The sequence below is a fragment of the Tenebrio molitor genome, chromosome 1 (assembly GCF_963966145.1).
Source record: "Tenebrio molitor chromosome 1, icTenMoli1.1, whole genome shotgun sequence".
NCBI lineage: Eukaryota > Metazoa > Arthropoda > Insecta > Coleoptera > Tenebrionidae > Tenebrio > Tenebrio molitor.
Genome location: NC_091046.1, coordinates 15,668,542 through 15,680,973, shown reverse-complemented (window position 1 = coordinate 15,680,973; position 12,432 = coordinate 15,668,542). Strand labels below are relative to the sequence as shown.

The following is a 12,432-nucleotide window of genomic DNA, read 5'->3' as shown; positions in this document are numbered from 1 at the left end:
GTTCTCTTGCCTAAATTACAGGTAAAATGTTTTCTTTCTAACTAGCCGAAATATACCTACTTATTTTAGGAATCGTCACTTGGCCTGAAGGTAAAGAATAATTTCTGGTTGCCTGCATTCCAATTTTTTCTTCCGTGTAAATGAACGAAATTCCTTCACATTTTTGTCGTTTTTTTCAGATCTGTGATTTTTTTGGAAAAACGGTGATGGCACCAACCGCTTTAAAATTAAATTTCCGAGGGCCCCATACTTTTTTTTTTTTAATTTCGAATTAGGTTTTAGTGTTACAGCTTCCTGCATAGTCCTCAAATTGCAATTTATTTTATTGTTATTTATAACGAAATCGAAAAAGGAAAAGTATGGGGCCCTAGAGGAAAGATGTATCTTTCAGATAAAAAATGGACCTTGCCTTCATCTGTTGTGGTTTTAAAGATATGGACGTTTAAAAACCACCATTTTTCGACCATTTCAAATCAGGTAAACCCCACCCTTAAGGGGCTCGTCGAACAAAAAAACGTTGTATTCAACTCGTTCGTGTGTAAATTGGGCCTTTTTTGGCACTCGTGGGCCAAAAAAGGCCCAATTTACACACAAACTCGTCAAATAAACTGCTATTAATACAGTTTCAACCGATTCGCAAAAAAGCGGAATATAGGTATGGCAACATTGTGACTTCAAAATTTTCAAAATTCAGCTATACAGGATGAAATCTGTCAGATTGTTATGGCCAAGCATCGTTTTTTTAAAGTTGGAATAAATTATACGTTATTTGAGGTTGAACCCACGTAAAAGCGCTTCTTGGAAATGCTGGAGATAATGAAGAAAATAATTGCAAACCTGATCACAATTGAGTTGTTCCGCGAATTCTGGGGCACCCAGTATGAACATATTTATTCAAAATATTCCAGGTCGGTATTGTTCAGTTTTATATTATTGAACTGAGCAGTTTTAAATTTATTAATACAGTGTGGAACAGAATGATTTTTATATAGTTAACTTTGAAATTTTTTCACATGTAAATTTTCCTGCACAGCTCTACTCTTTTTGAAGTAGCCATGTAGTTCTGTCAATAAATGTGATCAATCAAATTGACAATTATTACAATTTATTGAATTGAATTAACAAACGATTAAAATGTATACCTAGCGCCTTAAAATATCGATTTTAATCATATCATCCCTTCGCAATAAATCACATTTGGAATTTTCATGTATATTTTGAGGCTGGGGTACTGCCTTCCTTTTTTTCGTAGAGCGGCAATTCGTATTTTTACAAGGGTAGTTACAAGGTAACTAAATGAAAATCATTTTGTTCCACACTGTATAAAATTTGTAAGTGGTTAGTAGTAATAATGGGGGTTGCTTAGACTTGAGTTGATTAATTCATTATTCATCTATTTGCATTTGCCAATCGGTTCTGAGGCATCTGCTTCATTATTAAGGGTTGTCTGCATCTACCAGACTATGGATCGTAAATACATTTGAAAATATCATTAGAGTATTTGTAATTATTCGTAATATTATAAAAACATTATCTTTAAATCAAATGAACGCTGTTCAATGATCAAAAAACCATTGTGGTGCAAATAACACACATTTTTCACGACATTTCCTATTACTTATCAGTCTTATCACAGTGACAGATAAGTAATTTGCACCACAATGGTTTTTTGATTTTTGAACAGCGTTTATATTATACAGACTGGCTACGAAAATTGAATTCACTTTTCCACATTTGCCCAAAAGATGGAACTAAAAAAAAAAATGTACAACGTTGGTAGAACTGGCTAATTTGTATAGTAGGTTGCCTCGTTGCCATTTAAAACAATAGTTTCAATTTTTTCCCCCCGCAAAAGTTACTTGTGACGTCATAATGTAAGTACTAAACTTTTACTACAGAGTCTGTCGATCACGCATTAGGTGTTCCCTCACTAGAATAAAACCCAAAAAACCACCCAATAAACCCCACGGAGCTTATAAACCTTGGTTTCTATTCGAACACTCAAAATTTCTGGGTTGATTTTACTTCACGAGTTACTTTTTCCCCCGCCCCCCAATTTTCAACGAGGCAGCTTATAATACATTCATTTTTGTTTTAGACCAGAGTAGGCTATTTTAATTTTTTTAAATGTTGTTATCGGGGCTATGTCAAAATAACAAAATCAAAATTGTTCGAACTGCCAGTGTCAAATTTGACATTATTATTAAGTGTTAAGGTAAATTAGTTTTAAATTTGTGCAATATTTACATTTATCACTAAATACACACATTATTGAGTCCTCGAAACTATGTAGTTAATTGGAAAATGATAATGCTTGGCTACATGGTCATGAATTTTGACAAGAAAGTGTAACCTCAAATATTATACATGATGTATATTGTGATTCAGCCACAGTCTTACCATACAACTCGCCAAATTTCCATAGCCTATACTCTGGTCTAAAACAAAAGTGAATGCACTGTACTATACAAATTAGTCACTTCTACCAACCTTGAAAATTTAATAAAATTGCTGGCAACATTGTTTTTTTTACGTAACTATGCTTTCAAAAAATGTAGCTAAATGTTGGTTGTAACCGATTATGATATGTTGCACGCCAATTATCCTGCACTCTTACAGCTACTGTTCTACCAGAGTTTCGTTCACTTGTTTTTTACATAAATTATAATTCATTTCAAAGAGAGATGTGTAAAGAACTTGAAAAGTTTGGGTTGCCATTTCTCAGTTGGCCGCAACCCCTTGGCAACCGGGTGTAAACATGTACCTCCTTGTTTAATTTTGTACCTTCATAACGTATCCTCATAAATTATACAGGTGTCCCAGAACTCGCGGATCAAACTTACAGTGCTTTTTCCTTGGTGATAACTGAAAGCAATAGAGTTTAAAAAAAAGGACAGGGTATAATTGATTTTTTTTAATGAATAATTAAAGTTGACCAATCAGAAGGACGCTGTTAATTTGAATTTCACGTAAATTTAACCAAAGGTTTGAATTGCCTAGCAACATAATTCTAGTAAAAATGGTATGGAATTTCAAGTAAATGTTTGGGCAACTGTGAAGCTATTTTTTTTTACACGATGGAATACGGTTGCTTATGGAAAAGTGGCCGCAAATAGGGGTAACTGTTAAAAAAAGATAAAAGCGAAAGAGAGTTAGCGCACCACACTGTGCATCAGACAAGGATGCATTGTGCGTGGTTAAAATAAAAATGATGCAATTTAATTGAGCAAAAATGACGTGAAGTTGGCAAGTGAGAAATGGCAACTCAAACTTTTCAAGTTCTTTACACATCTCTCTTTGAAATGAATTATAATTTATGTAAAAAACAAGTGAACAAAACTGTTTGGAAAAAATAATTACATAATTTAATTTAAATTAAAAAATACTTGCGGCCATATTTCGATAGGCAACCCGGCAGAAACATATTTCTCTATTCATAATTATCTATAAAATTTTTATTTTGATTAAAAAACAGATGAACGTAGAAATTTTGCAGTGGGATCTCGTACTACCACTTTGATTTCATAGTTAAACGAAAGTACTTAAATAAAAGTAAATTTAAACTACGTCATCATTTGTTCGTATTTGCCAATGGAACATGTATTGCGAATTATTTTTGTTTTTTAATATTTTCTATCATCTAGGTGTTATATTGTATTTTGCTTTGTTTTAAGGTGTTGAAAAAAATTGGATAGAGAACATTGGGTAGTATGCATAAGAATAAGCATTTGCTTATACTATATATTTGTCTTTTTCTATCTAATAGAGTCCATGTATTTCTATCTCTCACTAATACAAGTAAAAGCATTTGCTAATGGTTTATGCATATGACCCAATGTTTTTTAAGAAAATTATAATCTACCTCATAAATTATAATAAGGCCCGGTTTATTCACCTTCAAGTAAATTTATCTGACAAGTAGTTGCTATGCTTTAGAATCTGCTATTGGTAGATCCATGGTAATTACCGTTCAAATAAAGTTACTTGAAGGTGAATAAACCGGGCCTAAATATAATAATTTATTGTTTAACTAGCCATAAACGAATCACAAGTAGGTTTTTAATTTGTTTGAATCAATAAAGGAGAAAACTTATACCTGTATAAAAATGGTGGATGCGCCAGCAAAATTGAAAACAAATTTCAACGATGATGGCACAATATTTCAAGTACACATAACAATGTGGTTTTATGACGACAACTTAATTATAAGACAAGAGCTGTTTCTATTTTTATCTTTACGCGATAATCAATTAATTTCTTTAGATAAAAACTAAGTTTTCAAGAAAGTTTGCTTTTGGATTACTAACACTTTGCGTGATAAGAGTTTTGCAGCTTTGCTGAGAACACCGAGATCCTCGTTGATTCCATTCACGAAATACGTACATTAAAATATCGATTGATTCAAAGATTACTTAAGACATACACCCTTCTAACTGTGGGTTAAGTTAAACGGTGAAGAGGTGTAGTCTCTTTAATAAATATTTGATTAATCTTTCAGCACATTTGTGAACTAGGGTGATGTTTGCTCTTCGGCTAAATTTTCAGTGGTTACATTCAAACTCAATTCTCTCTTTGTATCAAAAAGCCACTAATTTGGAAATAGATTATTATTTTATCTTTGAACATTGGAGGTATGTGATGATCTGTAATTTATAAGCGAATTAAACGTTAATTTGCTCCAAATAAATTTCCCTGTACCTAAATTAAATCGCAATTTTGCAGATATAAATCTTTTGTGCGGAGTAATAATATCGAAACGATTCCGATATTTTAATTTGCTTATTTAAATTGTCACCTGTTTGTTGTCCCATCGTTTGTATTCTTTCCATTCGTTTAATCCGGGTCTCCAATACTCGACAGTATACTCTTCGGCATACTCTTGACCTCTACCTCTGTCATACCTTCCTTGAGTTTGTACTCCTGTGACTACGTGAACCTCACCCAAATCTACTTGTAGATATTCTCTAATTCCTCTTTCCACTTGTTGTTTTGGACACCATCCTCCCCCTGCTTTCTCTACCCGAAGCCTGAAAGAGATTAATGACAAATCAATGAATACGCCCTTTAAAAATTAAAGGTAAAAAAACAGATAAATTCCAAGTTGTCATGCTGCCTTAGTGATATAATGCTTTTACAGTAAGTAGTTTTAGTAATTATGTATTTGGGATTTGGTTTGGTTTGTTGACAAACGTGTAGCTGTTTTATTCACTGAATTAAACTCTCATTAATTTAAAATTTATGGCATTTTAAACTAGATTGAATGTTTTCTGAAGTTTATTTGAAAAACAGATGATATTTCACAAATTATTTTTTCTACCGTGTGAGCAACAAGTGCTGATTGAGTTGGCAATAAATTCTGGTGATTTTTGGTGACTTTTATGTCTTGTTCCAACGAGAAAACCATTTTATTAATAAAAGATTACAAAAACCAAGACGTTTAAATTTGAAATGAATACCAGCTGTCAATAATGTCAATAAAACAAACCGAAATAGGTACAATTCACAGTTTTATAAATTTTATGTAAATTTTTTTTTTTGCCAACTGAAACAGTTATTGTTGCTCACCCTGTATAATTGATTCAAAAAATTGGTATTCACGCACAGTTGTCTATGCGTGAACTGGGTCATTTTTTTACTTACAATTTTTTTATACTGTTGTAAGATTGAAACTATAGAAACCATGCATAACAGATTTCACATACATAACCTTTTCTGTTTTTACCTTCACACACTTGTTTTCTATTAGTTACCTAGCAACATGGTCACTGCGTTGATACTTCAGATTTCCTTCAAAAATTTTGAATTGTAAAATTTAGTTTTGAAAGCAGTTATGGAAAAAATATTGTTTATATTTCGTGCGTGAAGATGTTTTTTGTGCATTCAAAGACTTTTACTGCCTCGACATGCGTCTCGGCGTAAAAGACCTTTTCATGCACAAAAAACACTCACTTGACGCACTTAATACAGCGATGTTGCCTTTTTCTCAGCACGGCTAGTTATTTAACGTCGGCTACGGTTTTTATAACTGCATCGTACGTATGAACGTGTCAAGCATATTTCGCTGCAATAGTGGCACAGAAATTGAGAATTTTCTCTTGTGTGAATGGATTTTGATAAATGTCATAACTTGTCAAAACGTCAACCTAATTTTATAGATTTTAAGGGATTTGGAGCCTTTAAGGGGCTCGTCGAACAAAAAAAAGTTGTATTCAACTAGTTCTTTGTGTAAATTGGGCTTTTTTTGGTACTTGTGGGTCTTGCAAACGCTTGTTTCACTCGCGTTTTAAACTCGCCCACTCATGCCAAAAAAGCCCATACAGCTGAATTAACAAAAAAAACGGGAAAAGAAATATTTCTTACTGTAAATTTGGTTTAAACATTCGTCCATTAATTATCTACTTGACAGTACCTATCAAATAATTTTTAAAAATGTCATTGAATTATTTATTTATAAACTGACATACCGTCAAATATTTCTAATCCATTTCTAAAAGCCATTTTCAAACTATGACACTTCCGATTTTTTTTTAAATTCATCTGTAGGTATACCAGAAGAAATTCGTATCCTGACCTATATTCATACGTAGAGTTTCCATGGTTAATTTTAAAATGTTACATTTAGTAGGCATAACAAATTTGTAAGTTTTATTCTGTATAGTAAGGGGGTTATTCACCAGAAGTAATTTGTAAATAGTTATCGATACTACAAATTGCAAATGTCTTACAGATGCTGGACGATGAGATTGCAACCTAATTCATGAAATTTTTGTAAGGTATCGATAACTTAGCAATATTGTTATTGAACAACATTGATTTTGCATAGACGCAACCAATCAACAGCTTCATATCATAGCAACTACAACATTGTTATATAGCAATACTGGTAAATTTTAAAGCAGAATCGCACCAATTATCTTATCGAATACGTAGTAGAGTTGTCATGAATACAACAAAAATATTTACAAAACCAAAAACAAAAAAATTCTGTCAACATACTGTTCTGGATATTCACTCGGTTTCTGAAGACGTAACGGGTGTTGAAGTAGGCGAGACATTTGGAAAATCCCAATGAAGCCTGCCTCTTTGCCCGATTTCATAAAATTGTTGTTTAATATCGGCATGTTCTTCCCTTTGCGGAAATTTAATCATCTGATCGCTCATTTCTATTAGCCTATCTACACTTCGAATTATTCTACTTGCGGAGGCTTGTGAAATTTTAACAGTATTTCCAGTGAAAACCTCCACAAGCCAAAAACTATAACGTAATATATTTGTAAGTCAGCACTATAAGCTGTTGATGGTTTTGTGCTCCTCTCTAAATTATACTCAATTAATCCCTTTATGTATAAAAACGTTGGACGCGTTAATCTTGTGTATTAGAGCATATTTCCTAGATGTTACTTCGCATTGGCGTAAAATATGATATACGTAGAGGGGAATGACCATTCGTGATACCACCACAAAAATATTCGACAATCTTTGACTACTCGTGGTATTATAACTGATTATTTTCACAGTGGCAGATCAACAACTGTAGCAAAGGATTTGCAAAGTCTACGAAGTTGTGTTGGAAGAATCGCCGACTTAAAGTATGTGAAATGGGCACCCTCCCGAGGTCCCAACGAGATATTTTATTGGCAGACGACGAAGGTGACGTTCTTCAGGTCGCGCTCGGTTGTCCGTTGCTCCGACGACCTCTTCCTTGTCCTTCCTCAGATAAGAATATTTTCTATGCCATTAGAACAGTAGCCTCTTTTCGAATCAATCTATGGGAAGTTTTACGAAATGACAAGCCACACGCACGGAGGTTCACAATTCGACCTTTTTCAAGAACTCAGCTTTTGATAGAGGGTTTTTCTTTGTAAAATAGCCAATCAAGAGAACACATTTGATTGTGTTGTTAATGTTGACACATGTCATATTTAAGATAAAAAACATGGAAAAATGTACAGAATTTCTTATCACATTTTATTATTTTCGTATTAGTACTATGAGAGAATAAATAATACAGGGTATCTATGTATAAATGTCGGGTCAAGTAAATTTTGGAAAAAAATATTATTGTGCCATTTTTTTGAAACAGATGCCCAATTTTAATTTATTATTAACTGTCACTTCTGACATTAAAGGCGATATATTCGCTCTCTTCAATCCAGTTTTCGTTCCTTATATTCGTTTTATTACAGTTTATAAACACCGATATAACCGATACACACTTCTTGGAAATGCTGTAAATAATTGCAAACCTGATCAATATAATCCAAAATTATTATACCACTGGCTAGTAAAAAACAAATAGTCAAAACCTTTTAAAATATTTAAAATAAATGAGATTAAAACCGCACCTTGTGCCTCATATCTTCAAATCAAAAAGGTATAGGATTTCTTTATTATTTTTCTCATAATTTTGTTTGCTCAGAGAAATTTCTATCTGCTTTGAATATGTAGGTATTTATGAAAATCGCATTCATGAATCTACTATGTATCTAATGAGAAAGCTACGTTTATTGTTATTACCATAGATACATAAAATATTTCCGGAAATATTTTTGACAACTCTAGGTGGAAAGAAAAATATTTCCAGTATAACAAAAATTTCAAAATTTTTATTCAAATTAGGTACTACATTTTTATAAATAAAAGTTCAATTTGCTGAGGAATTAAAATTTTACAGTCTTGGGGAATGCCGGGCAAAACGGGGTGTGCGGGCAAAACGGAAAATATCTCTCATTTTCTTATTTGTTGCACCATCTATATGGCATTTCGGGAATCGTACTTCTTTAATCTCTTCCTTGATTCCATAAAGCGGGAAGACGCTGACGTAAGCAGAAATTTGATTTCATGGTGACACACTCTTCGGCGGCGAAACTAGTGTAATTTTCCTTGCTGTTTGTAGAACAAAGTAAGAGTGTTTTTCTTATTATAATAATGATTACTGAATTGTAACGCTCAATTAGAAGATTTAGAGTACATATTGTAGTAGTTGTTGTTTGTGTAAAACTTATCGTTTCGTTTAAATAAAATATAACCTGTAAAATGTGCACTTCGGGCAAAACGGGGAGCTTGGGGTGCGGGTAAAATGGGGCCCCATTTTGAAAATGAAATCCATGTCAAGGGAAAAAAGAAATTGTTTTCTTTAGAGAAAACTTCAAAGAAAGCTACGAAAAAATCAGTACAAAAGAAGAGGAAGAGAACTGCAAAAAAAGACAGCGATGACAGCTCTAACGGAGACTTAAGTGATTGTGAGTGTCTTTACTGCCAACACTTATACTCTAGTTCAACGGAAGGTTGGATTTCCTGCTCTGTATGCCACAAATGGGCTCATAATTCCTGTGCTGGGACCGAAAGTGAAGATGATGAGGCCATAGATGTTTGTAAATTTTGCGAATGAAGTGTAGCCACTGTATCACCCCATTTTGCCCTCGCTGACGGGCAAAATGGGGCAAACAGCACATATGAGTGAATTAGTCCACATTTTCTCAGAATGTGATTTTATTTTATTTTTGTGTTTCTACATGTAATCTTGAATAGGTAATGCATTTGTTCAAATTGATTCAAGTCTTTTAAGTTGTTAATTGTAAATTTGACAGTCACTTAAACCTTAAGTACCCCGTTTTGTCCGGCATTCCCCAATGTATTTTTAATAAACTTTAGATACATTTATTTTTCACTTTAGTATAATTGCATCATAACTCCTAGGATACGAAAAACGTAAACATGTCCATAACAACCGGGGGATAAAACAGGGCGTAATAGAATAAGCGGGCGTAATAAGAATAAGCGGGCGTAATGAATTCATAACGCCCTCATCAATTCATAATTGCAAAGATGTCAATTTTTTTTTTTTAAGAACACGTATAGTGAAAAATAAAATCTTGTATGCACCACGGCGTCACCGAATGATTACGCCCATCGAACGATATCCATCTCTCGGGCTTAAGCCCTCGAGCTGAATTCATCGTTCTCCGGGCGTAATCATCGTTGTAACGCCCTTGGTGCATAAATAGCTATTCTTGTGGTTCACTGATGGTTAATGTATTAATGCGATTTTCTTGCCGAATATCCCTCTGCATAGATTCATATCCTGAAAATTTTATTTTCGTGCATTGCTGGCAAAGTAATCGCCCTCGTCTTCGACTCGGTAGAATCTATGCATCGGGATATTGTAAGTGCAAATATAACATTTTTTATATTGTTTCGCGAAATAAAATTATGTCTAAAGTTCGATTAATATACAGTGTGGAAATTACTTATGGAATAAATTCAGTAATTTCAAAACTAATGACATTTGTCGAAAACGCTGAAACAGGTCAATTTTTGTTTTTAATAATGCTTATTTTAAGTTACTTTACTTGTTCATGACGTCATCCATTTTTGTACTATGACGTCATCACCATTTTTTTTAAATGACAACCCCCACTTTTTTTTTCTCTTTCTGATAGACCTTCCTACAACCTAAACGATTAATGAAAAAAATTGGTACCTTACATAACAATTTTTTTGAGAAAATAACACATTTTATTTCAAAAATTTAATTTAATTTTTAATGTACTTATTTTTTTTTCTATGTGGTTATTTAAAATCGAGGGTTTACTTTAATAGACCAAACAATTTAGAAGATTTATGGCAGAGAATTCGCGCTGAAATGGAACAAATCAGCCCTGACATTATTGAGCGCGGTGTACAGTGCCAAAAGTTGGCGGGGGATAATTTCAACATTTGCGTTACATTTTATTGTTAACCTTAGATGTTTGTTTGTTTCTGTTTAAGGTCAATTAAAATTTTTACATTAAAAATTAAATTAAATTTTTGAAGTAAAATTTGTCATTTTCTCAAAAAAATTGTTATCTAAGGTACCAATTTTTTTCATTAATCGCTTAGGTAGTGGTAAGGTCTATCAGAAAAAGAAGAAAAAACTTAGTGTTGTCATTTAAAAAAAATGGTGATGACGTCATAGCTCAAAAATGGATGACGTCATGAACAAGTGAAGCAAGTTAAAATAAGCACCATGAAAAATAAAAATTTACCTGTTTCAGCGTTTTTGACAAATGTCATTAGTTTTGAAATTACTGAATTTATTCCATAAGTAATTTCCACACTGTATTTTTATTCACAATCGGTTAGTAACGTACAGCTTTTCTAACCTCTTAAAGGTTAGAAAGTGAGCGATTACTCGTGTACACATCAACCGGTCAGTAAAGATGAAAAGAGGAGTCCCGAGTCAGTAATGAGTCGTAAGCGGTCAGTAATGAAACCCATAACTGACCTGTGGTGGCGCTACTGTAGCACCAATCTTGGCACCCATCGCGAAAATCTCTGTACGTTTTTCTGATATCGTAATTTGCTTTTCTCCGGTAAGAGACTGAGTGTTAATTTGTGGCGGATTCCCGCAATTCTGGGGAGGGTACACTCTATTTCACTATCGCACATTTTGTTTGTTAAAAAATGTGAGCAAATGTCAATTTGGTTTGACTTTTGTAAACTAAAATTTAATACAATCTCAATCGTGCACGCTTACTGAGTTTTAATATTTTGCCAAAATAAACGATAATATTACGGAGGTTGGTTTTTATTTATTTATTATTATTATAATGTTGCTTGTTTTATTAAATGATTGATTGTAAATAAAATACACTGACCGGCATAAAAAACGACTCACTTCTCGACTCACTTTGAATTTTAAGTAATTCATTGTGTTAGAATTTTTTTTTGGTATCATGTTGTATTGGTAGGTGCTATTTAAGTTGTTATTCTTTGCCAAAGAATATCCGACAAACAAAACATTAAACACAGGAAATAAGATTTTAATAAAAAATGATAAAAGTTATTTTTTAGAAAAAAAATTTATGTTATAAAAAATTGTCAAAATTTGAACAGTATTTTGAATTAGTATCTCGTATTGTCAAATTAAACATTTTAACACGTAAAACAACCGACAAAACACAACATGGAAGTAGCGCAAACTTTTCAATAATTTATTTAAACAAAACAATTCAGTTGCCATGGTGACCATAGCACTCCCGATCTTTGAAAATATCCCAATTTAACTATTATTAAAAAAAAAAATAAGCACAAATACAATTTCAAGATTATTTATTAAAGAAATCATAATCAGTCGCTTTTTGTGCCGGTGAGTGCAGTATACAAATCTTCGCGAAAGTCCATTCCTGTGTCTCGAGAACTAGTTCACCTCGAGGGCAAGCCTCTCGGTAAACTATTGTTCTCTTGACAGGAATGTAACACTTTCCTCCTCGGTATGTAATATACTATGAAGAATAGTATATTTCAAACCAAGGTAAGAAAGTGCTTTCTTGCAGACCCCAGGCAAAGATTATAAACCGAGCCGTAGGCGAGGTTTGTAAGCGCCTAAGGTCTGCAAGGGCACTTTCTTAACAAGGTTTGAATACTATTTTTTCCCTACCGGCACAATTT

General features: G+C 33.0%; 1 protein-coding gene across 1 annotated transcript in view; it reads right to left on the bottom strand.

The window, feature by feature from the left end:
• The window catches only part of LOC138141231 (discoidin domain-containing receptor 2-like), a 173,371-nt gene that overhangs the window by 76,273 nt on the left and 84,666 nt on the right, over window positions 1-12,432 (bottom strand). Inside the window, exon 4 of the mRNA XM_069061930.1 lies at window positions 4,796-5,027. Coding sequence (XP_068918031.1) covers window positions 4,796-5,027 — 232 coding nt within the window. The remainder of the gene's footprint in view (window positions 1-4,795; window positions 5,028-12,432) is intronic.